This window comes from Brienomyrus brachyistius, chromosome 21 (genome assembly GCF_023856365.1).
Source record: "Brienomyrus brachyistius isolate T26 chromosome 21, BBRACH_0.4, whole genome shotgun sequence".
NCBI lineage: Eukaryota > Metazoa > Chordata > Actinopteri > Osteoglossiformes > Mormyridae > Brienomyrus > Brienomyrus brachyistius.
Window position 1 is genome coordinate 16978044 of NC_064553.1, and position 22493 is coordinate 17000536.

Sequence of the window (22493 nt, forward strand, 5' to 3'; positions counted from 1 at the left end):
GCAGGTCAATGAGACATACACCGCCGGACAGCCGTCTAACTTATAAATCATAACAACATACTACATGTATAGATGAAAAGATACTGCATCATGTGGTGCTTTAAGCAGATACTAGTCACTTCAGCTGCTCCAATCATAAAATGTGGTAGCGACAAGACACAGACTGTAGGTGGCGTAGTGGTTAAAGACATTCATTTCAGTGCCATAAAGGGTTCTGCTGTGTTTCAGCCACACCAGGAAAATGTCAGGGCCTGCACACAGGGACACAGCTCATGTAGAAGCACTGGGGGGTCCTCTAAGGGGCGGCCCGGATTGAGGCCCGCTCCGAAAGCGAACAACTGGGCCGGGAGCTCAAAGGCAGTGGCATGGCGCCAATGAGCCCTGGACAGTCTCAAAGTTAGTGGGGGGGTGGTGGTGCCCCCTAGGGATGAAGGGGGAAAAATGTATTTAAACGTCAGATTATGTGAAGCGTGCGCTAAGTAAGAAACCCCTCAGCCCAAAACCAAAAGATGAATCACAGTAATGAGCCGGACAAAATGGGCACATGAATTCAGGTTCTGCATACGGGCAAGGTCCATACCACGGGTGGGGGTGAAATGGCTCGGCTATGACGAGAACCGGACGGGGGGAGGGGGCAGGACTTACAAAAGGATCTGAGCACCACCAGGCATCATTTAGGGGGGGGGGGATGGTGAGAGACCAAGAAGGGAGTCTGGTGTTGATTTGCTGGGGTGAGCGGGGGGGGGGGGGGGGTTTCCTTACCGCTGCCCCATGACCACGTGTAGAAGAACAGACCCACAGAAGAAAGGCACTTAGAAAAACAGAGTGGGTCCCCTGTGCTGGGGGGGGGGTCAGGATTGGGACAGGGCACCAGCTGCCAGCCTGACTCTGAGGGGGGTGGGGCACTTTCAACGAGATGTTTATTTTTCTGTCTGACGCCGGAGCTAAACGCAAAGCGGTCAGCAACGAGAATACGGCTCCTTAAGGTTCACTCCCAAAGTGTAAATACTAAGAGCGAAAACCAGCGAATGCCGACACTGCAGCATTCGCACACAGCTACGATAAGTATCTAACATTTAAATCACACCTAGTAATATTTCAGGGAAGCTCTTCTGACCCTGTTTGGGAAACGGGGTGGGGGGCACTGGGCCCTTAACAAGCGGAAACCTGAGCAGGCCGCTGACAAGGCTGCTGGGAACGACCAATGAGCAGGCAGCACCTGCGCCCTGGGCCAGCACCGCTTAAACGGCCTCGTTATCGCCGCGGCCCAGAGAGCGTCCCGCCCGCCGGGTGCTAATGAGCTCCCTAAGGTCCATGTCCCGCTTCACTCAGCCCTGTTAACCCCTAGCGCCGCCCCCCCCACGGCGTGTTTATTTGGCTAGCAGTGTCTGGGAGGGCGGGGGTGGGGCTGTGAGCTTGACCTGACCACCCCAACCCCCCCCCCCCCAGAGTAAGGTCTGGCCCGTCAGCCGCGTAAACATCACTAACAATTTCCCTCCGTCTTTCAAAACCCTGCTAAGAAATTATTTGTGTTTTGTCGTTTGCAAATGTTGGGCTTTTGCTCCGGCACATTCTGTAGTCGTTTCATCACGCTGTGACTGCGGAAACAAGCTCTTCGCATTTATTCTGTACATTGACGCGTGCTTCATAAACTGCACCGTGTGGGGGGGGAAAACAGAAAATGTCTGTTTTGGTAATAAACCACTTCCGGGGGGCAAATAAGAGGCCGTGTTTTTCGGCAGACCGTGATAGTGATGCCACCTGAGAGGAAACCGCAAATGGGTAAATAAAAGCTAAAAACACAAACGAACAACAAACCTTTCATCTGCCAGGGCCTGTAGCTGAGCAAAGGCTGTGTGCCCCTCCACCATGTGGTCAATCTGTAAAGGGAAGTCAGGCATGGTCACACTGGCATCACACACCTTAACATGAAGAAAACCTCTTATGGTGTAAAATGATGCAGTCTCTGTTATTCAACTTGGTGGAATTCCAGGGGGGGGTGATCATCTCCATGACAACAGAAATGTTTGTGGTACCAACCAGCTTCCCCGTGGCGCTCTGCCCCCCCTCGTTGAGCCAGAGGCCTGGCACCATGGCGGAAAAGTAGGGCCCCCACACTCCAGGGACGTAGAGCGGCTTCTGGCTGATCTGGATGCGGGGGGAGGACAGTGTTGGCAGTAAGCGCCATGGCGACCAGACGGTGTTTTCACATTCTCACCCAGATATTTCACGCCGTCAGAGAGACATTGGACGGTTTATTTGTGTGACACCCCCCAGCCCCATCAAGAGAATTTGGGGGGAGGGGGGTTGGTTTTCAGACATGGGTCAGGATATGACCTTTATGGGGGCTTTGACAGGTCAACACGTGGTAAGTAAGGGAGTTCTACATAAGAATAAATAAATTACATTCCCTAAAGTTTACACACGCCACAAGTAGCTGATTTTAAAAAAGAAAAACAGGTTTATAAGCAGGAAGACAGACAGTGACTCTTCATCATAAGTGCCCCAGGAGAGTGACTGGCAGAGCTCGGCGGCTGGATTGCGAGGCGTGTGTGAGAGGCAGGGGAACCCGTGTCCATGCAAAGGAATCGCGTACGGGGCCCCCCACCAGTCAAATGGTGTGTGTGTGGGGGGGGGGGCCTGAAAGGCGCCATACGTGCTGTAGGAGCCCGCTGAGGCTCGCTGTCTCCCATACCAGCCGAGGGCCAGACCTGTCTTATCGCCGTCTGTCTGCGTCCCAGCAAAGGTCAAAGGCTCAGAGGCTCTTACCAGCGTCAGTCTGACTGCTGCCCGACACAATCACCACACCACAGAGGGAGTTACAAAGGAAGGAGCAACGACAGCAGACACAGGCGAGATCCTGAGCCTGGCTCTCCCCAGGCTAATCTCGGGGCTCTCTGCAGCTCCCACAAGTCCCAGGGCTCACTTCTGACACGGTCGTGACCTCTGATGCACCAAATCAAAGGTGTCATAAAAGCAGCGATCCTGCCGTGTCTAAGGCACAAGGTCCCGTGGTGATCAGAGGGGTGGGCTCTGAGGAGGGGGTGTTCCCCAAGCAACCACACTCAGAATCTCCATCTGGCTCTTTCAATATGATCCAAAAATCCCCCAAATCTAATAAGGCAAGTCCCCCACTCCTCTAGGCACACGGAGGCGCTCCAGCCCGACTGTGAGAGGGATAATACCACCCCCCCGTCCTGAACTTGTGGGAGGTAATCCCAGGAGTTGGGCCGTCTGACACGTCAAACTGTGCATGGAGTGTCTCAAGCCCCACAGGGCGTCTCACACATACACACACCCAGCAGCCTGAAGAGGACTTGGCTCCCATCCAGCCCAGCTCACATTCCCACTGCAGCCGGCACGGTTTAGACGGCCCCGCAGCTGGGGTCCATCCAGGGCACACCGTGCGACAGGGTGTCAGATGACCTCAGCCCCAGAGGAATCCAACTTCAAAATAAGAGCCTAGGGGATTCCGCAGGGATTCCCCATGTCCCCCACCCCCAATCAGCAGCTGTGTCTTGCTGTCGAAGTCCATCCCCCAATGGTCAGTTCAAAGTCAAGGGCATGTTCCCACTGTTCCCACTACCTCCACAAGTGCACTGTGGAATAACATCATTCATTCTTAACCAGCTTGCATTTCAGCTGTGAAATCATATTAAGCCTTGTTGGTATTACAGTCACGTCGTACTGGGATCACCCCACCTGCTGGGTGACTGGGGACCTGACGCCAGAGGAGAGTTTATAGTCACTCCAAAAACAATAGGTCCCTTTTCACCCCCGTGCTGGGTCACCAAAGACGCGGCAGGGGCTGTTCCTGAATCAGATTCTGAAGCATTGGACTGTGACATGTGCTCTGCAAGAAGGGAATAACTCCAGGGACCCTCTGATGTCATGTGGCAGTAACACCGAGTACGGCGAACGGCCAGGGAATCAAAAACCACAGCTATCCCATAGTGAGCCATTTCCCCCTCACAGAGATCTTCTGCCCTAACCATAGACGCCAATTCCAGGCCTCTGATTCCCATTATGGAACTGGGCGGATCCAGACAACTCTGCAAAACTACACCTGGGGTCATGAGGGTGAGTGACTGACCGGGTCAAAGACGCGCCTGCGCTGAAGCGGCAGCATCTCAGAGAATAGCAGAGCGGTCTTTAACAGAGCAGAGTGCCCCCCCCGTGCCTTTCCAATGAGGCGGGCAGAATGGGAAACAGGATCATGGAGACTGTCTGCATGACAATTTACCGCAGAAGGAAAACGCTGAATCCCACCAAAAAAATCACACCTGAAATCAGGCAGCAATCTAAATGGAGTCTGGATCGCTGCTACATGGTGCTGCACCGGATTCCAGAGGTAATCAGCCCACACTTCCCCCACCCTGTAGCCCCTCCCTCACTAATACCCCCAAGTGGCATTTGCGTGCGGAGTCAGGGCCGCTCTCAGCGCTACGTCAGGCGGAGAAGCGGCAGTTAGAAAAAGCCAGTCTGCAGCGGTTTACACTTACGAAGGAATGGGAGCCGCATGACTTCGCAAACGGGTCTGACCGGTACCACGCGGGCCCAAAGCAGTGGGGGAGGGAAATTATGTAAACAACCAAGGGCAACAAGCTCTTTGCTCCTCCAGAGAGTGGAAAAACAAGTGAAAGCAGAGTTTAAGCCTGGTTATGGAGCAATTCTGCACAAGTGGTTGGCAGGGATGGAAGGACCGGAAGGTAAGTTCAAATCCCACAGTTGATATTACATCATTAGGGCTCCTCACTGGGAATCCCACAGCATACATGGTCAACATGTTTATTGGAAAACTAAAACGATATGAAAATGAAGAAAGGCAGCGGTGGCCAGGCTGCCCCACGCCCAGGGTGGCGATGTCCCAATGACCCGACGGCCCAAAGAGCCCCCCCCCGGTGGGAGTGGCTAGCCCAAAACCACAAAATAAGGCCGAATCCGTTTCTCAGCGGACATTTTGATCTCTTGGAATCTCCTTTCAAAAGCGTCTTTTCTGGCCGACGTCCATCGGTAGGTATATCTGAAGCAGATCAAAGGAAGTAGGCTTGGGGCGAGGGTGCCGACGAGTGACAGCCTGGACCATCTGGACCGGTGTTCCCAAGGCAACTCCGCCCCCTGCCAAGACCCTTGGCAGGCATCTCCGTGACGACGAAACAGTTACCCAAAGCTAACAAAACACCTGGACTCCCCCTTCAGCTCCAGGTGCCAGTGTTCCTGCGCAGCCCCCATGTCCACGCGCATTCAGTTCTACCTGACATCTTCTCTTTAGCCCTTTTAGCAAACTCACACCTGCTGAAAGGAGTCAGCAGACAAGAAAAACAGCAGTATCTGCTTACAGCGCTGAGAGCTCTCCACAGCAGCCAGAGAAGATTTTAAAAGATGTTTATAAAGGAAGGCTAATATCACATGTCCATTCATTACTCAATAGCACTTTGACAGCCTCTAAATGCCTTAAATATTTCAGAAGATAAACCACAAGCAGATTCCAGTGATTCGCATCATTTGAGTGTCATTTAGGGTGTCATGTGAGTCAGGTGTTGAGGGTTCACGTCCAGCTCTATGTGCAGAGTTTGATTATTTTACATTTATATTTATTTAGCAAATGTTTTATCCAAAGGAAAGAACAGAGAGCAGGGTCAGAAGAATCCCTAAAGCAGTTGAAGGTTAGACCCTTGCCCAGGGCCCAGTAGTGATATGATGGGATTCAAGCCCACAACCTTCTGGACACAAGCTCAGATTCCTAAGCGACTGAGCTACAGCTTGGAGAATTTTGCTTTTTTGCTGGTTTCCAACAAGTGCTCCCATTTTTCCGCTACAGTCCAAACACACGTGGTCCAGGAGAATCAGACATAGTAAATTATCATGCTCTGGGAGCTTCTAAATAATGTATGAGTCTGACTGGCCTGTGATGGATGGGAATTAGCCTAGCTTTACCCTGGCTAATGTTTGAAGCTTCCTGGGATAGGCTGTGAATCACAGGATTACCAGAAGTTTAAGCAGTTAGAAGCAGTGGTTTCTGCTTTAAAATGGCCATTAAAAATATTCTTCATCGCTCTCAAAGCAAGAATTTATCAATAATTCACGGCCGTGGCTGGACGGATGAGTTCACACTTCCTACATACTGGAACAAACTCAGATGAGGTCAGAGGCAGCTGGCAAAATGTAGAATTAAGAAGGGCTCACCCCCATGTGGCAAGATGAAGTCCCACATATCAGGGCCATGCGAGACGTCATTGGACGGTCCTCACAAGGTAGGCGGAACCCCTTGACATCTGCACCAATCACGCCTGAAAAGACAAATCTGCTGCTAAAACGAAAAATAAACAAAACCCAAAAATAAGACGTTCATATGCACTGAACAAAGACAGATTCTGGGCACAAAGCACAAATAAAACCTGTTTCATTTCAATCAGAAAGGCGACATTTTTGAGAGACTCCATCATTTCAACACATTCCTACATGCAAACTTAAAACCCAAAAATGGGGAGGAGCAAATTCTCAGAAGGAGCTCGGAGCAGCATCTCGAATGAGGTGGAGCTCACTGATGGAGAGCAAGGGAGTTAAGGTGTGTCTCCTATGCCTTCAAACCCGAACCACGGCTCACGGCCTGGGCCTCCGGCTGAGACAATAACACCCAGGTCCCTGACTCTGACCAGTATCCAGAGAAAAACATGCAATTTCACCTTGAAAGTAGCAAGACAAGAATCACGCAGAGAATCGGCTATGAGCGAAGGTACACCGTGGTCACTGATCTCTGCATTCCAGCATGATACGTCTCTGTGTCCAGAAATTGAGAATTGCGGGAGATTGGGGGGGGGGGGGGGGGCACCTTTTATCCTCTTGACAGGCGGGAAGAAAGAAAGAAGCAAAGTGGAGAAACGGAGACCAGAGTCAGGGACAGAAACACAGCTGAAAAAACCCAGTGTGATGCACAATTACCTTTCACCCCCCCACCCACCACACAAAGACTTTGCATTAAAAGGTCCAGGAATAACTTCATGATGCCTCTCAGCCAGCTGAAGGCATCTGGCGAAGCAGAATCCCACACAGACACCCGCAGCCGCTGGAGAGCGACCCCCTAATCCCGCGTTTAAAGGCACAGCGCATGATTAATAGCCGAGTCCGTTACCCATCGCCCCTCCCAGACCTCACAGCCCCTGCGGCGGGCTGGGGGGGGGGTGCACCGGGAGGCCGAGAGTGCCGACACTGCCATGTGTCTGGAGCCAAAGAGGGCAGAGCGAATCAGCGCCTGGCGACCGTGATACCTTACAGCGAAAAAATGGCAACACAAAACAGGGGCAGGAATTCGCGTGGGAGTTGGAAAATGGGACCGAATATGGGCATGATTCAGTATCTCGGCACGTGTGTGTGTGCGTTTGTCTGTGCGTGTGCATGTGTGTGTGTGTGTGTGTGTGTGTGTGTGTGCGCACTTCAACGAGGGCCATCAAGACCGACGGTGGATTGGACTCACTCCTTGCCCAGCTATCAGAGTCTGCCCTTTTACCACACTGAGCTCCTAATTGCCATCACTCGTGCAGAAACAGCAGCCTATCATAGTCTGCTGACCCACAGGCCTGAAATGCTGTGAGCCAATGACAAGCCACAGAGCACAATGAGAGTCACGGCGACGCTCGTCAGTCTGACCGGGCAGGAAACCTGCTTTGGATGCATCACATTCTTAACTGGCTAGAAAACCACACTAATTACCTGCAGGACCCGAGTCTGGCTGATTCTGTGAGTCATTATTCGATTTGAAGAATTTTTGCTGTATTTCTCAAACAGCTAAGAAACGCCCCCCCCCCCCCTCCCCAGGACCCTGCTAAGGATGCAAAAGGAAAGTAAACAACAGCAGGCCAGACCATCCCCCCCTTACAAGAGTGGGTGTGTCATGGGGGGGGGGGCTCTAGCAATGTTGTGGCTTTGTCTGAGCCCCTGCTTGAGATTGGAGCTGGTGTTCAGATGGGGGCATATAGACCCCCCTCCCCCCCAAGGCAGGAAACAGAGATGGTTTTGAGGCAGCGGAGTGATACTGTAAACATCTGCCAAGGATAAAGGGGATTGTGGGTAATTTAGTCATTAGACTTCAGCTGGGTTCATCATGCAGTGATGGCCAAAAAAGCCGCTGGAGTAAACCATAATTTTAAACTTCAGTAATGACACAGTGACTCTGGGGGGCGATGGGGGAGGTCTGTGGCCTCCATTAACCATGCTGCTCCCCCCCCCATCTCCCAGTCCCGCGCATTGCCACATCAAAGACGCGCAGAATGCAAGGACCGCGAGGGCGAAACCGGCAGCATCACATGACCTTGCGGCATCTGTAGTGTGATTAAAGGGGGTCCGCTTTCCCTGGGGGAGGGGGGCGGTCGAAACCCAGGGTGATTAAGATCCAGCTGATTGGCAGTGCTGCTTTCTATGTTTCACCTGAAGTTTCCTCCTCTCAGAAATTAGGTCTCGGCCCCAACTGCACCCCCCCTCCCCCCCACAGCTGAACCCGCTGAAGCCAGGTACCCCCCAGGCAGCCTGTCTGCACTCTTCCGTAGGTCCTCCCTGCAGGGGAATGAAGGACGCCCCCCCCCGACACCCTGGGCTGTGACTCTTGCACCCCTCCCAAATACGCTGCCCGGGCTTTGATCCCAAGCACAAACAGAAGGATATTCAGCCATTAGAATTCCTCTCATTCCCATTCCTCTCCCAATGACATTCCTGCTGCTGTTCCCCAAAGGCTCCCATTTTAGTCCCTCGGAGAGTGTCGCCATTTCGGGAGGACCCCTGGGCCACGGCTGACCCTTCTCAGCGAGGGGCATACCAGCTCTCCAGAACATTCCTCTGGAAGTATAAAAATGCGATTGTTGACTGACCGTGCAGAGCAGAGCAGAGCCGGGTGGGGGGCAGGCGAGGGGAGTGTTGCTCTTGAAAAAAATTCAGTCACTTTGGGAACCCCAGCTCTAAAGGACAGGCAGAAGGTTCTAGATGGCCGCATACTTTGACCAAGACGACGGATGAGGCCAACTCGATTTTTGTTGTTGCTGGTTTTGAGTTTAAATTTGACACCCCTAATGAGTCATGGCAGAGTGGGAGGTGGACGGTGGCGGGTGCCAGTCTGACTCAGCACGAGACCACAACCCCCCCATCAGACATGTCAGATACTACGGCCTGAGAGTACTCCGCGTAGACAGATGATGACCCTGAGGAACATCAGTGATGACGGCATCGTGTGCCCAGGACGGGACGAATAGGCTGGGAGATCTCACCTAGCCCCCCGGCGTGGGCGTCGACGAGGGACGCAGCCACCGCTGTACCCGCCTCCAGATGGGTGTCGGCGGCGGCTTGCAGTGTGAGCCCAGCCCCTAGGGGTGTGCCCGGGCAGCAGGTCAGCTGACCTAACAGAAACAGAACAGGGTGGCAGCGTTACAAGCATGCTCCTCACGACACAGTCCCAAAAATATCAGGACCTGGACCATAAATCAGTCGCCAGGGTAACGTGGCGGCGTCCTGGATCCTCCCTAAATAGTGATGCTAAACCAGCTCCATCCTAGGCTCTGGGGAGTCACTGAGGGGACGTCAGGACATGGGCCAGGACCTCAGGGGGCTGCCTCTGAGTACCTGTTTCACACCTTATTTCAGGACACGGGGGGGACCAAAATAATCAGAAAACCCTAGAGGACGCTCAGCACGCCCGATTCCCACTCATGCTGAAACACTGATGGATTGTTACGGTAATGAGCAAGCTGGGGAAAGCAGCGGATCGATCGATCGCTCGCCTCAGTGCTCTTCAGTTTGAGAGCCACTCGTGTTTCAACTTCTGGGACGATGCCAATCGATTGGTGGGGCAGTTTGGATTCCTCCCCCAAAGTGTCCCTTGTGTACCCCGCCCCCCAAGATCCTTTTGTATCCAGAACAGGCTGTTCCCAACCCTGGCTGTACTGCCAGGATGTTAAAATTGTCGTCGAGGTGACAGGCCCAGTCTGGATGGCTCAGGTCATGTGAGCCCTGAGGCAGAAAACCTCACCGATGTTATCAGCAACGGATTTTTATCCACCCATAATCCTCTCTGTCAGAATCACAGCCCGATCCCAGGCAGCAAAAGGAACAGAGAACAAGGCTGCACCCCGGACAGGTCCATCGCAGGTCACACCTACTCTATCTCTCTCACACACACACACACACACAAAATCACAGGCCACAGATAATTCAGAAAAACAGATTAGCTTAACCTATTAGTTTAACTGTGCATCTTTGGACAGAAACCTGCGTGATACGTGAAGAACACGCCAATTTCACACACATAGGGCAGCGATGCGAGGCGACAGCACTAGCCACTGAGCCACCATGTCAGCCATAACCGGCATTCAGAAACGCTACATCCCCTGAGTTATTAATTGGAAGCACCTGGCTTCCTCATTTAGCGACGATACGTCGCTCCCAACGAGCTAAACACGGCGGCGGCCTTTTCCCGCCGTCCGCTGCTCTACCTCAGCCCCCCCCTTTCAGTGAGAATAATGCCATGATCCTGCCACAACCACAAGCCCATTTGGCTAAAACAGAAACACATTCACTCCCCTCAGGTCCACTTCCACTAGCCAGATGTTATACTAGGAGGGCTTTGTGGGGGGGGGGGGGGGGGGCTGTAACTCCAAAATCAAAAGGAAGGAAGGATTAGATGTCTGCAAACTCCCAACACGTGAAACGAATTAAACACGTGAGCAGGGCGAGCCTCAGTGATGTGGTTCTGGTTATGAAAACCCTAGTAAAAAACCTTCCATGGTTCAATCTAGAATGAGGAAAACCAGAACCGAACTCCAGGCCAGCTGGTACCACCGATAAAAGTAATGTTTACTCCAGTTTACCTGCCCATTTTTCAGAAATCACTGACAGACCCCAAACAAAGATCTCGAGGTTTAAACCTCAGATACAAAGAGTCTTAAACTGATAATGATGAATAATGACTTTGTTTCTTTTAATGAACAACCGGAGCCTGACTGAATGGTGCCAGCTCCCCTAGATGTGGGCTGGGGGGGGGAGTTGTGGACCTATTTGTCCCAAAGGCCCAGAAACATCCCTCAAACACCTTCAAATGCGCCACCCCTTGACCTGCCATGGCTCCACATCACCTGCAGGCCTCGCCCACACAAACATTAGTCATTAGTCACATCAGTCTTATCCCTTTTATGTCTGAAATATGTCTGAAAGACTCCTAACAACATGCCAAGGGACTTCACACCCTAAGAGGGGGCCAGGAACAGCATGAACCTTCAGCCAAGAACATCCACACCTGCAAAAAATCTGAGTCAGCATTTCCACAAAGCACAACAACCACCCGCTCTGTTCCGTTTTTGGACGGTTTAACACAGGGGCTGCAAGGAAAACTACAATCACAATAACAAACATGAATTACACTTTACACTTTCTTTCTTAAGTGTGTCCAATAATGATGTTGTGTAAAACAGCTGATATATGTAAAATGTACTGTTCATAAGCTAGTACTAAGCATTATTAGCAGTTTAGAAATTGTTTTGTCTTTCTTGCCACTCAGAAATGCAGTGCTATCATACGATTGGTTGAAGAAATCACACGACATCAATGCGGTGCAGCGATTGGGGAGCCATGAATTTCTCTACCCTGAGTTGTCCTATCTGTGCCTAATGCTGGGAGAGCAGGGAGGTCTTAGCTTTCATTTCCATTTGCAGTTCCCGTGCTGTGACGCATCTGTGGGTGGGACGCTACGGCAGCATCTGACGAGGGGGCCAGGGCCGAGGGCGCCTCCTCAGTGTTACCACAGTGGGGGGAGGTGTCAGCGACTGTGAGTGAACCAAGCATCTGGGAAACCCTGACCCCCCGCATCCCCTCCGAGACGAGAGTGAAACCGCGCGTCTGGGAAACCCTGAGGCCCCCCGAGACGAGCATGAAACCGCGCGTCTGGGAAATCCTAAGCTCTCCCTGAGTAGTGCTGAACAGGGAGGGCAACCCTCAGGAGGAAGCCACCATTGCAAGCCAGGGAGAGGTGGGGGGGGGGGTCACACTCATACCTAAAGGGCAAACCATGTAATTCCCATATGTGTAGGACTCACCTGTAGAAGGGGGACCTACAAAGTGACTCAAAAACAAACCAAAATTTCAAGCGACTGCTCTCAAATTAGGGGAGGGCAGTACACCGGTGTCATAGTCATTACTGGTGTGATTGTCCGCCACGCTATGGATTTACACTGTACCATTACCACCCTGAGAATTCAGCATTTTAATTATACAACAGCATATTTATAAAAATAAAGCATTTTATTTTCTTCAAAGCTTCATTTTTAAAACTCTTACTCCACCAAGCCGTAATTCGCCTTTTGCAGCCCTTTTGTTTGCACTAATGTGTCATTAGTGTTAATAACAGCAGCGAATCTAACAAAAAGCTGTAATGTTCATAACGGAGCGGCTGCTCTGTCCTGAAATCCTACAGCTGAAAAGTTTTCAAACGCAGTATTTTATAAAATGCTGGATAAATTTGATTTCATGTTCGTAAAAGATGACCTTTTAAAACAACTGTATAAATTAAAGTCAAAATCACCTAATGAGAAACAAAAAACATGTTTTCAGGGTTGCTCATTCACATGCATCTGGTGTGACACTTAGGCTTTATAACTTACGCTCACGCTAGAAATCTTACAGCAAATATATATTAATCCATTACAAACCTAAAATTGGCAACATCAAAAGCGTTGGGGTAGTTTGCGAACTCTACAGACTTAGAAGATAATAAAATGGTTACATACATGTAAGTGCGTTTGCATGTGTGTGCAGAATTGAAAATCTCATTCCAGCCAGCTGACCGAAGTTGGCAACCCTGCATTTTATTTGAAATAAACTGTAAAAATGCATTGAAGCAGCTTGAACTCGAAGACTCGAACCCGGAGGTGTGAGGCAACAGTGCTAACCATTGCACCACCATGCCGTCCCCCACCCCTATTTCAAATCATTAAATCATTTGCTGTGGGAAACGCTAGCAGCAGAGGTGGTCGTACCTATTTTGGCGTAATTATCAGCCAGCAGGTCCTCCAGGCCGATGGCCGTCCAGAAGCTGCTGTCCCAGCCGTCCTGAGGGCAGTAGGTCCATTTGCAAACCAGGGTGCACAGCGACCTGCAGGGGGGCAGAGACTAAGGGTGAGTCGGAAATTGCATACTTACATAGGACCGTGTAAGTACACAGTACATACTGCATTATGTTAGACGTTTACTGCTTCAATGCAGTATGTACTGTATGTATGCAGGAGCAAAGTATGCATGCAATTGGATACAGCGTGGTCGCCATCGCACACATTACCTGTCCTGGATGCTTACCAATGACATAGCTTCACCCCAACGAAAGCTATCATCATATAAAAAATATCTTGTCCTATTCAGGGTCACAGGGGGTCATGAGCCTATCCAGGAAGCTATGGGCACAAGGTAGGGAATAACCCAGGATGGGGCACCGACCCATCACAGGGCACACTCACACACCATTCACTCACACACGCACACCTATGGACAACTCCATAGTTGTACTTTAGTAACTCCAATTAGCCTCATCATGTTTTTGACTGTGGGGGGAAACCGGAGTACCCAGAGGAAACCCCATGACAACACGAGGAGAACATGCAAATTCCACACTGTGGCAATGTGCCACCCCATAAAAAATATATTCATGTGAACTTATGTAATTGGGTTGCGTTTTCTACATAAATTTGTACAGAAACGGCACTTCCTTCACCATCTTGACAAAAATTTCTGTGCAAGCAATGTTCTTCAAGTCTGGGTGGCTCTCTAGTTTCCTGGCACAGAGTCCACCAGTTGCATCCTTTGGAATTTCGTAGAATGTCATCCACGTACATACTGAGGATTCAAACATGCTAACATCACATACAACATCTCGCCTACTAGCTACCAAACAAGTACGTGATTTCGGATGCAGCCCATCTCCGTAAGGTTCATTCCTGCCATCTAGACTTCTGATCCTTTTCCAAGTTTTAGTTCCCTAAGTTCCCTTCCTGCATAGAACCACGCCCTAAAGAGAATGGTACCGGTCCGTAATCAAAACCAGGACCCGATTATATACCCCTGCCGTAACGTTGGTAAACTGCTCTCCACTTGTCAAGTATAATCTCCTACAGTCAAGAGCAACTGGAGACCACAAGCGGTGGGATTTCCTCTCAGGTTATGTGGTCACATTTTTTCTCAGGGGGCTTCCCGCAAATCGCCTGCGTTCTTCTGCAGCCGCAGGTGGGGAAAATCACCCCCCTAGGCTTGGAGAGGCCCACCTGAATCCCAAGATGGTCTTAAGTGCCAAAAAGATGAACTGAGTGGGGGCCACCACTACACCTTTAACTTTTGTCACCGATGAAAAAAACCACACGGTTCCAGGAAAAGGTCACACCTCCCAAAAGATGATGTGACGTGCTACGTTTACGTGGCAATATACAGAGCAGAGAGCTTTTATTTTTGCCACAGAAAAAGGTGCAATGCCATCAATTTCGTTACTATGAACGGGAAGATTTTTTCATTATACTATAAAGACAAATTCTGTTCTGCACTTCAGAGTAATTTCAGCGATTGCCAGTAGGAGGCGGTAGCAGGTGTATGCCACTCCGGTTTCTTGGGGGGTGGGGGAGGGGGTCAGGGATTGGTTTGACTGGACACTCGCTTATGAGGTGAAGAAGTCATCAGTCGTAATCCTGCGGAAGCGGGGTGTGGGTATGTGCCCAGAGGGTCTGAAACCGCCCCCCTACTCTGGATTACATTGCGACTCACACCACCTACATACCAGCCACAGGGACTGTGACCGGGACTCAGAACCAGAGAGGACAAGCCAAACAAAGAGCTTTCAAGTGTCGTTGTTTTAGCCCGTGCTGCCTTGTCACTGGTCTTCACAACCACCCCCCACCCCATCAACAAAAAATATCAGTTTTCAGTATTGCTAAGGTGCATGACTACACCTAAGGAGGCTCCGCCTTCTTTTGCTGATCACTCTTTTCACCAAATTGCTTTTATTACCCATCTCACTGTTCTGTGCAGCTAAGTTGACATGTATGTCAAACCCAGCAAAATAACTGAGCTGAAACAACCTTCCATGTGTTATTATGGTCTGTAATTACTGCTAAACCAATAAGAGACGGGGCGCCCCGGCACACCGAACACCAAAGCCCTTTTAAACAACATTAACATGAACACACGCTCTGTTTACAGACTTTAGTGTCTCCTGGACAGACGGGCAGCCTCACTGTTCTCATTGGGAGCCTTGAAGCTGGAAACCTCAGATCTAAACATCTACAGCAGTCAGGAGTCAGAGTTCATAGAGCAGCAGATGCAGGATTTAATCCAGAACCACCCCCCCCCCTCTGAATACCCTACAGGGAGCAGAAAGCTACAGCCGTGCTCTGCTTGTCAAAGCTCAGTCCAGGCATCGGCAGTCAAGACCCCACTCCTAAATACATCAAGACCCCACTGCTGAACACATCAATCAAGACCTCACTCCTGAACACATGAGTCAAGACCCCATTCCTGCATGCATCAATCAAGACCCCACTCCTGAACAACAGTCAAGGCCCCAGTTCAGCTCCTACTGTAATTCCTGGGGGAGGTGAGAGGCATGTGGAAACCTTACTCCGATGTGGAGGACCATGAAGACCCCCCCACCCCCAAAGCTTGAGGAGAGCTTGTTTCCCACACTGTGGACGTTAAGCTGACAGCGGAGGGAGCAGAGAAAGCACACAGGCCACATGCTGAATGGGGTGCACCGTCTGACAGGCATCTCTTCTGGCAGGACAAGCAGGCAGACGTTTGCTCTAGGGGGGACTCTGATGAAGGCACAGGTTTGGCACAGATCTTAAGTTAAAAATTAAAAAAAGTAGCTACAATCTTTCTAACAGAACTGATTTTTGCAATGAACACACCCACACACACACACACACACATACACACCCCCCACACACAGACACACACATACACAGACACACACAGGCTGCACGCTGCCTGCTTTCAATTATCCGCACATGGATCACCGGCCGCTGGGGGAGAGAGCAGCAAGAAAAGGCTGAAGGCTGAGCGGAAACCCAGATAGCTACAAAAACAGAGACCCCCCCCACTCATCCCCCGGGGGGGGGGGCGCCATCCCAGGGAGCACAAATAAACTCGATTCAAATGAAACGTGCTGCACACCTGCACTATACGTGGGAAAAACACTCCGTCGCTAATCGCCATTAATCAGGGAAGGAGCGGCAAGCGTCGCCTGGGAAACCGCTTATTCCCGCACAAAACGCCGAAACAAAGTTAAGCAAGCTGACAGGCGACTCGGCCACTCTACTATAAACTGCGGCCTTGTGCGTCTTGCCTGAATTTTCTACTTTTTTTTAAAAATTACAATGGCGGATGAGGGAGAGCCTCACACACGTGCGTGCAGAGGGACGCACGCTCAGGGGGTGTGTGGCGGGTAGCAGGAGAGTCCTGCCAGTCAAGACGGATTAAACTATCAGCAGGAAATAGTGTAGAAACTGCGAGTCGATTTGCGTAAAAGTGTCAGCAGCCGGGGAATGTTAAAAAAAACATAAATGCTATCACTGCATTCCTGGGCATCCACCTTCACGTTAATGGACGGACCCCCCCCGAGCTGACTCTCTGAGACGGGTAGAGATGAGTTGGAGCTCGCGAGCGGCCTGTGGTTTCCCTGCACAAACTTCCCAATGCGACTGCGGCTGCAGCTGGGAGCGGCACCATCCCACAGGAGATCGCAAGAAAAGGAAGAAAAAATAGAAATAAAGCAGCTTCAGGGGGCAATCTGATTGGAGCAGCTCCGGGCCAGCAACGGCCGTGTGTTTCCACTTAGTGTGTGTGTGTGTGTGTGCACGCGCATGTTTATGGCAGATAGATGGGCCTGTAAGCACGTTTAACCCTTAAGCAAAGGGTCCCAGTGCTGCAACACCTGTGCTCCCAGCACATTCACACAGAACTTATAAAAAGACAAGCTAATTCCTTTAAAAATAATAAATGCACATTTACTCAACTATCAAAACTACCACGCAAACTGTACTACTGTTATTACCCATTTATGCTAGATTTTCTCAGCAAATTTTAAATGACAAGTTTGTGACTTTAACTGCTGTGCCCCCCAACCAGCTGCATTATTCTCCTGATTGAATTCATTTATATCAAAGGGACAGTGTGAGCCAGCAGATCAGGCTGCCCCTCATATCCAGCTGCAGTCACGCTCTTATGTTGGGACGTCGCTTCCCTGCTGCGCTGAATAGAGCCGGCACGCTGTATTTTAAGGCCCTTTCTGTGCAAATAAAACACACAAGGCCACAGTGTGTGTTTCCTGTGTTTGGAGTTTGTCAACACTGTGATGACTGAGAGATACGATGCACATTTAGCAAATGCACAGTAAAACAAAAAAAACAGCAGCAGGCTCATTGAAAAGATCTATCAAAGTCAATTAGCTGATTTGAATATTTTAAAAGAGTAACTTTCTGGGGTGTTCAGGAGGGTAATATGGGTGCTTGACCACTGCACCAGGTACTGAATTCAAAAAATTACTGTAGAATATTATAAGGCTGGACAATGTGCAAGGTTAATACCAACATAGCATGTTATGTCCACAAATCCATCCATCCATCCATTTTCCAAACCGCTTATCCTACTGGGTCGCGGGGGGTCCGGAGCCTATCCCGGAAGCAATGGGCACGAGGCAGGGAACAACCCAGGATGGGGGGCCAGCCCATCGCAGGGCACACTCACACACCATTCACTCACACATGCACACCTATGGGCAATTTAGCAACTCCAATTAGCCTCAGCATGTTTTTGGACTGTGGGGGGAAACCGGAGTACCCGGAGGAAACCCCACGACGACATGGGGAGAACATGCAAACTCCGCACACATGTAACCCAGGCGGAGACTCGAACCCAGGCCGCAGAGGTGTGAGGCAACAATGCTAACCACTGCACCACCATGCCGCCCCGTGTCCACAAATCCATTGCTATTAATTTTATTTTTTTTTACTTAGTTTATCGTCGTTGTCTGAGGACTGTTTGGTGTTTCAGAAGCAAGCTATTTGCATAACCAATCGATAAAGAAAGCATTTCAAGTCCCACCCCAAAGTACCAAAAAAGCATCTCAATTGGTTTGGTACTTTAGGTACTGGAACTTGTGGTATTGGTACTCGACCGAAAGTCAATGGAAAAGAGAGAGTATCAAAAGTACCATAGCAGGATATCTGGTGCGGTGGGAAAGTGTCTTATCACAATAGGAACATGACAGAGACCTTAAGGTCTCTCCCGGAGAAGTGAGCAGCTGTTTCTCACCTCGAGCCGCATGGAAGCACAGCTAGAGAGCAGAGGGTGACCCTAGGGGGCTAGTGCAACGCACACAGCTCCTGCAGCCGCATTTCTCAAACAGAAAACAGTACCAGTCTCTCACCCTGAGTCATACCTGACATCCACAGACCGGGGGTGGGGAGTGAGAGATTTAGGAGGTGAAGGGGGGGAGATGTCAGAGAGGTGGGGGGCAAACAAGGAGAATTTATTTTTCTCTCTGAACTTTTTACTCCACAACAGGCACACGGGACAGTCCACTGGGATGGGATCACCCACGGGCAAACGAATGTGCCTGGGTTCCACTCTGATGATGGAAAACAGACGCCTTCAATCCCCCAAGTGTTACTAGGGGGTCAGGTTTGGTCCTACTCTTCATATCAACAGCATTCTGTAAAGAAAAAGCTTCAAACTATCAGACAGCCCCTACGCTGCCCAGCTCGAAAAGCATTTCACTTATTTTACCTTACTTTAGTATTTTACCTTGCTGTTTTGTTGTCAGACGGCCCCTAATCTACCTTGGTGTAAAATTGGTTTGTTCTCAGAGAGTCCCTACTCTACCTCAGTATAAAAATGGTCAGACAGTCCCTATTCTACCTTGGTAACTCATTTGTTGTCAAGTAGGCCCCTACTCCGCCTCGATGTAAAAACTGTTTTGCTGTCAGAGAGCCCCTACTCTACCTTGGTGAAAAAACTAGCTTGCTCTCAAACAGTCCCTACTCTAGCCTCAGTGTAAAAAGTGTGCTGTTGTCAAACGGCCACTAACCTACCTTTGTGTAAAAACAGTTTTGCTGTCAGATGGCTCCTACTTTACCTTGGTGTAAAACTGGCTTCTTTTCAGACAGTCCCTATTCTACTGACAAGTCTTTTGTTGTCAGATGGTTCCGACTCAAAAAAAATGGTGTAAAAATCGTTTCTTTCTCAGACGGTCATTAACCTACCTTGGTATAATAACTGTCTTGCTGTCAGACAGCCCCTACTCTACCTTTTTATAATAACTGTCTTGCTGTCACACAGCCCCTACCCTACCGTGGTATAACTGTCTCGCTGTCAGACAGCCCCTACTCTACCTTGTTATAACAACTGTCTTACTGTCAGACAGCCCCTACTCTACCTTGGTATAATAACTGTCTCGCTGACAGACAGCCCCTACTCTACCTTGGTATAACAACTGTCGTTCTGTCAGACAGCCCCTACTCTACCTTGGTATAATAACTGTCTCGCTGTCAGACAGCCCCTACTCTACCTTGGTATAATAACTGTCTCGCTGTCAGACAACCCCTACTCTACCTTGGTATAATAACTGTCGTTCTGTCAGACAGCCCCTACTCTACCTTGGTATAATAACTGTCTCGCTGTCAGACAGCCCCTACTGTACCTTGGTATAATAACTGTCTTTCTGTCAGACAGCCCCTACTCTACCTTGGTATAATAACTGTCTTGCTGTCAGACAGCCCCTACTCTACCTTGGTATAATTACTGTTTGTGTCAGGTTCCTACTCTACCTTGATGTAAAACTTGGTTTGTTCTCAGACAGCCCCTACTCAACATTGGTATAATAACTGTCTTTCTGTCAGACAGCCCCTATTCAACCTTGGTATAACTGTCTTGCTGTCAGACAGCCCCTACTCTACCTTGGTATAATAACTGTCTTGCTGTCAGACAGCCCCTTCTCTACCTTGGTATAACTGTCATGCTGTCAGACAGCCCCTACTCTACTTTGGTAAAATAACTGTCTTGCTGTCAGACAGCCCCTACTCTACATTGGTATAATAACTGTCTTTGTCAGGTTCCTACTCTACCTTGATGTAAAACTTGGTTTGTTCTCAGACAGTCCTAACTCTACTTGAGTGTAAAAACTGTTTTATTGTCAGATGGATCCTAATCTTCCATGACATAAAAACTGCTTTGTTGTCAGATGGTCCCTTTCCAAATAAAAGTCCCTATAATTTCATATATTATATGTACTGTCCTAAAGATGAAAGGCTAAATGAGGCAGTAAGGGAATCTCCAATATTATACAAAGCCTGCAGCACTTATTATAGTTTCTATGGGAACCCTGGGCTTGTACCAGTCTTCTGAATAAGCCTATAAACTGTGGACAGGAATGTTCAATGCGAGTGAAAAAAACAAAACTTTGGGTTATCATGTGATAATATAAACAGCACCAGCTCAGACTGCAGTGAGAAATCTGTGGACTGTGGTGACACTATTCCTGAGGACAGAGTGTGGGTTCTCTGCACGACCCCGGCCATCCCACAACCCGGCATGACACTGGACAGCAGTGAGCTATCTGTCTCATGCAGGTTAAAGGAAAGTAGCCACCAAGTGACTGGGAGCCAATGAACGAAATGACACTTTGTCGGTCTGTGGGAAATCCACTCATACATATACAAATATCATGAGGACATTTACACACAAATGCATTCCTCCAGACACTACTCAGGGACACCATGACCCCCCCCCCCTCCTTCCCAGCACCCCCATCCAGGGCTCTGTGCTTCGTCAGCTTGAGACGGCGTGCTTGAGAGGATTAATAAGTCTCCTTAAGTCACAGATGACATCATGCTTGGTGAAAAACACCCAAGTTCCAGTGGACGGGAGCCAGGTCTACATCTGAAGAGGAGGGGGCACCCACTCCCCCCCCCCCCCCCCCCCCACAGAAATCGCCACGGTCACCTGACTGGCAATGTGGTGGGATGGCCTACCTCACCAGCGAGCCCGTTGCCTTCCAGGACAGGAAATCTGGGAGGTCCATAAAATGAGCTGCTCGATCCCAGCATGTCTCCCTCAGGTTCTGAAGGACAGAAGAGAACCTGTTCACGACCTATACACCCCGTCCCCTCCCACCACAGCCTGCCAAACACACACTGGATCACATAAACTGTGCCACCTGTGAACTCACACCCTGCTGCTTTTATACAATCTGCTATGTACAGTTCCTAAGCCTGGATCCTTAAGTACTATGCCACCTGCTGGCCAGCAGTAGAACATCCAAAGAGGGAAATAGCGATGGTGCGGAAGGCCTTTGGCAAGGTGCCCTCACCTCTTTTAGCCACAGCAGCTTGGGGGGCTGCATCTCTAAGAACATGGTCCCCCCCATGCGGCGCAGCACGCTATGGCCTGTGGCAGTGATCCGGGCGGCCTGCTCCGAAGCGCGGTGGTCCATCCACATCACTATGTTGTGGTCCTGTATGCCTGCAGACACACACAGGACACTACTGCTACAGCTGTACAGACTGCCACATTAACTAGTAACTGGAGGTGTGATACAACCTGATGAATGAAGTCTGGTGCTTTGCATGTGGGTGCAAATAGTCCTCCAGCTACTATCGTCCTTCAAGTCTTGAAGCATGGATTAATGAATTATGGGTATTAACAGAAAAATCTACTCTAAGATGCCGATTCTGGCGTCTTAAAGAGAACAACTCCCAAAGTAAAAAGTAGTTTCAGTTGACTACAAGCAACAAGGCATTCGACACAGACACTGACTATCAGACATTAGAAGGCTGGACAGCAAAGCCATTATACTGTCTGTTTCCGGGCTCCGGTTCTGTTGGACCTTCTGAAGGCCTATAGTGTTCTATAAAACTGTCCATACACCCTTTTTTTAGGAAACAAGAATGTCTTGAAGTTTCAAACTGTGTGTCCCTGAAACCCAAATCCAAAATGTCCGTTCACTCATTACATATAACACTCTTCCTGGTGTATCAGGCACCCAGATAGCACACCAGTCTATCAGTAGACATGTGACCGCACAATCCTCAAATACGCCTTCAGGACCTGTGTAACTAGTCCAGGCCCTGACCAATGGTCTAGATCACAAAAGGAGAGGGAGACATACGAGTACTTCATCATGACAGCCTCACTCCTCTGCTATTTCTCAGAGTCTAACTGCTGCCCCCCTCTCTGTTCACCCAGACTTCGACACACTTCCAGCACCATGTCATCCACCCACCAGCCTCCCCAGGAAAGCTCGAGGCCATGACTCAGAGCTCTGCTCTGCAGATGATCCTCAACCTCGCCTGCCAGATCCCCAGCAAGAGACTCAGGCACCTGGTCAGGAGCTACCTCTTATACCTTATAGTCAGGAGAGGAGGCGGCCTAGAAGGCATCTATCAGGACTCCACCTTGACCTAGACAACAGAGGTGTGCAGCTGCCC

At 49.9% G+C, this 22493-nt stretch overlaps 1 protein-coding gene across 8 annotated transcripts in view; it reads right to left on the reverse strand.

Moving 5' to 3' along the window:
• Positions 1-22493, reverse strand: part of fggy (FGGY carbohydrate kinase domain containing) — a 41288-nt gene that overhangs the window by 6839 nt on the left and 11956 nt on the right. For all 8 annotated transcript variants that reach the window (XM_048989823.1, XM_048989825.1, XM_048989822.1 and 5 more), the window contains exons 4-10: positions 21377-21528; positions 21039-21127; positions 13011-13126; positions 9255-9383; positions 6187-6290; positions 2041-2148; positions 1819-1880 (exon numbers count right to left, since the gene is read on the reverse strand). In XM_048989823.1, the coding sequence (XP_048845780.1) occupies positions 1819-1880; positions 2041-2148; positions 6187-6290; positions 9255-9383; positions 13011-13126; positions 21039-21127; positions 21377-21528 (760 nt within the window). The remainder of the gene's footprint in view (positions 1-1818; positions 1881-2040; positions 2149-6186; positions 6291-9254; positions 9384-13010; positions 13127-21038; positions 21128-21376; positions 21529-22493) is intronic.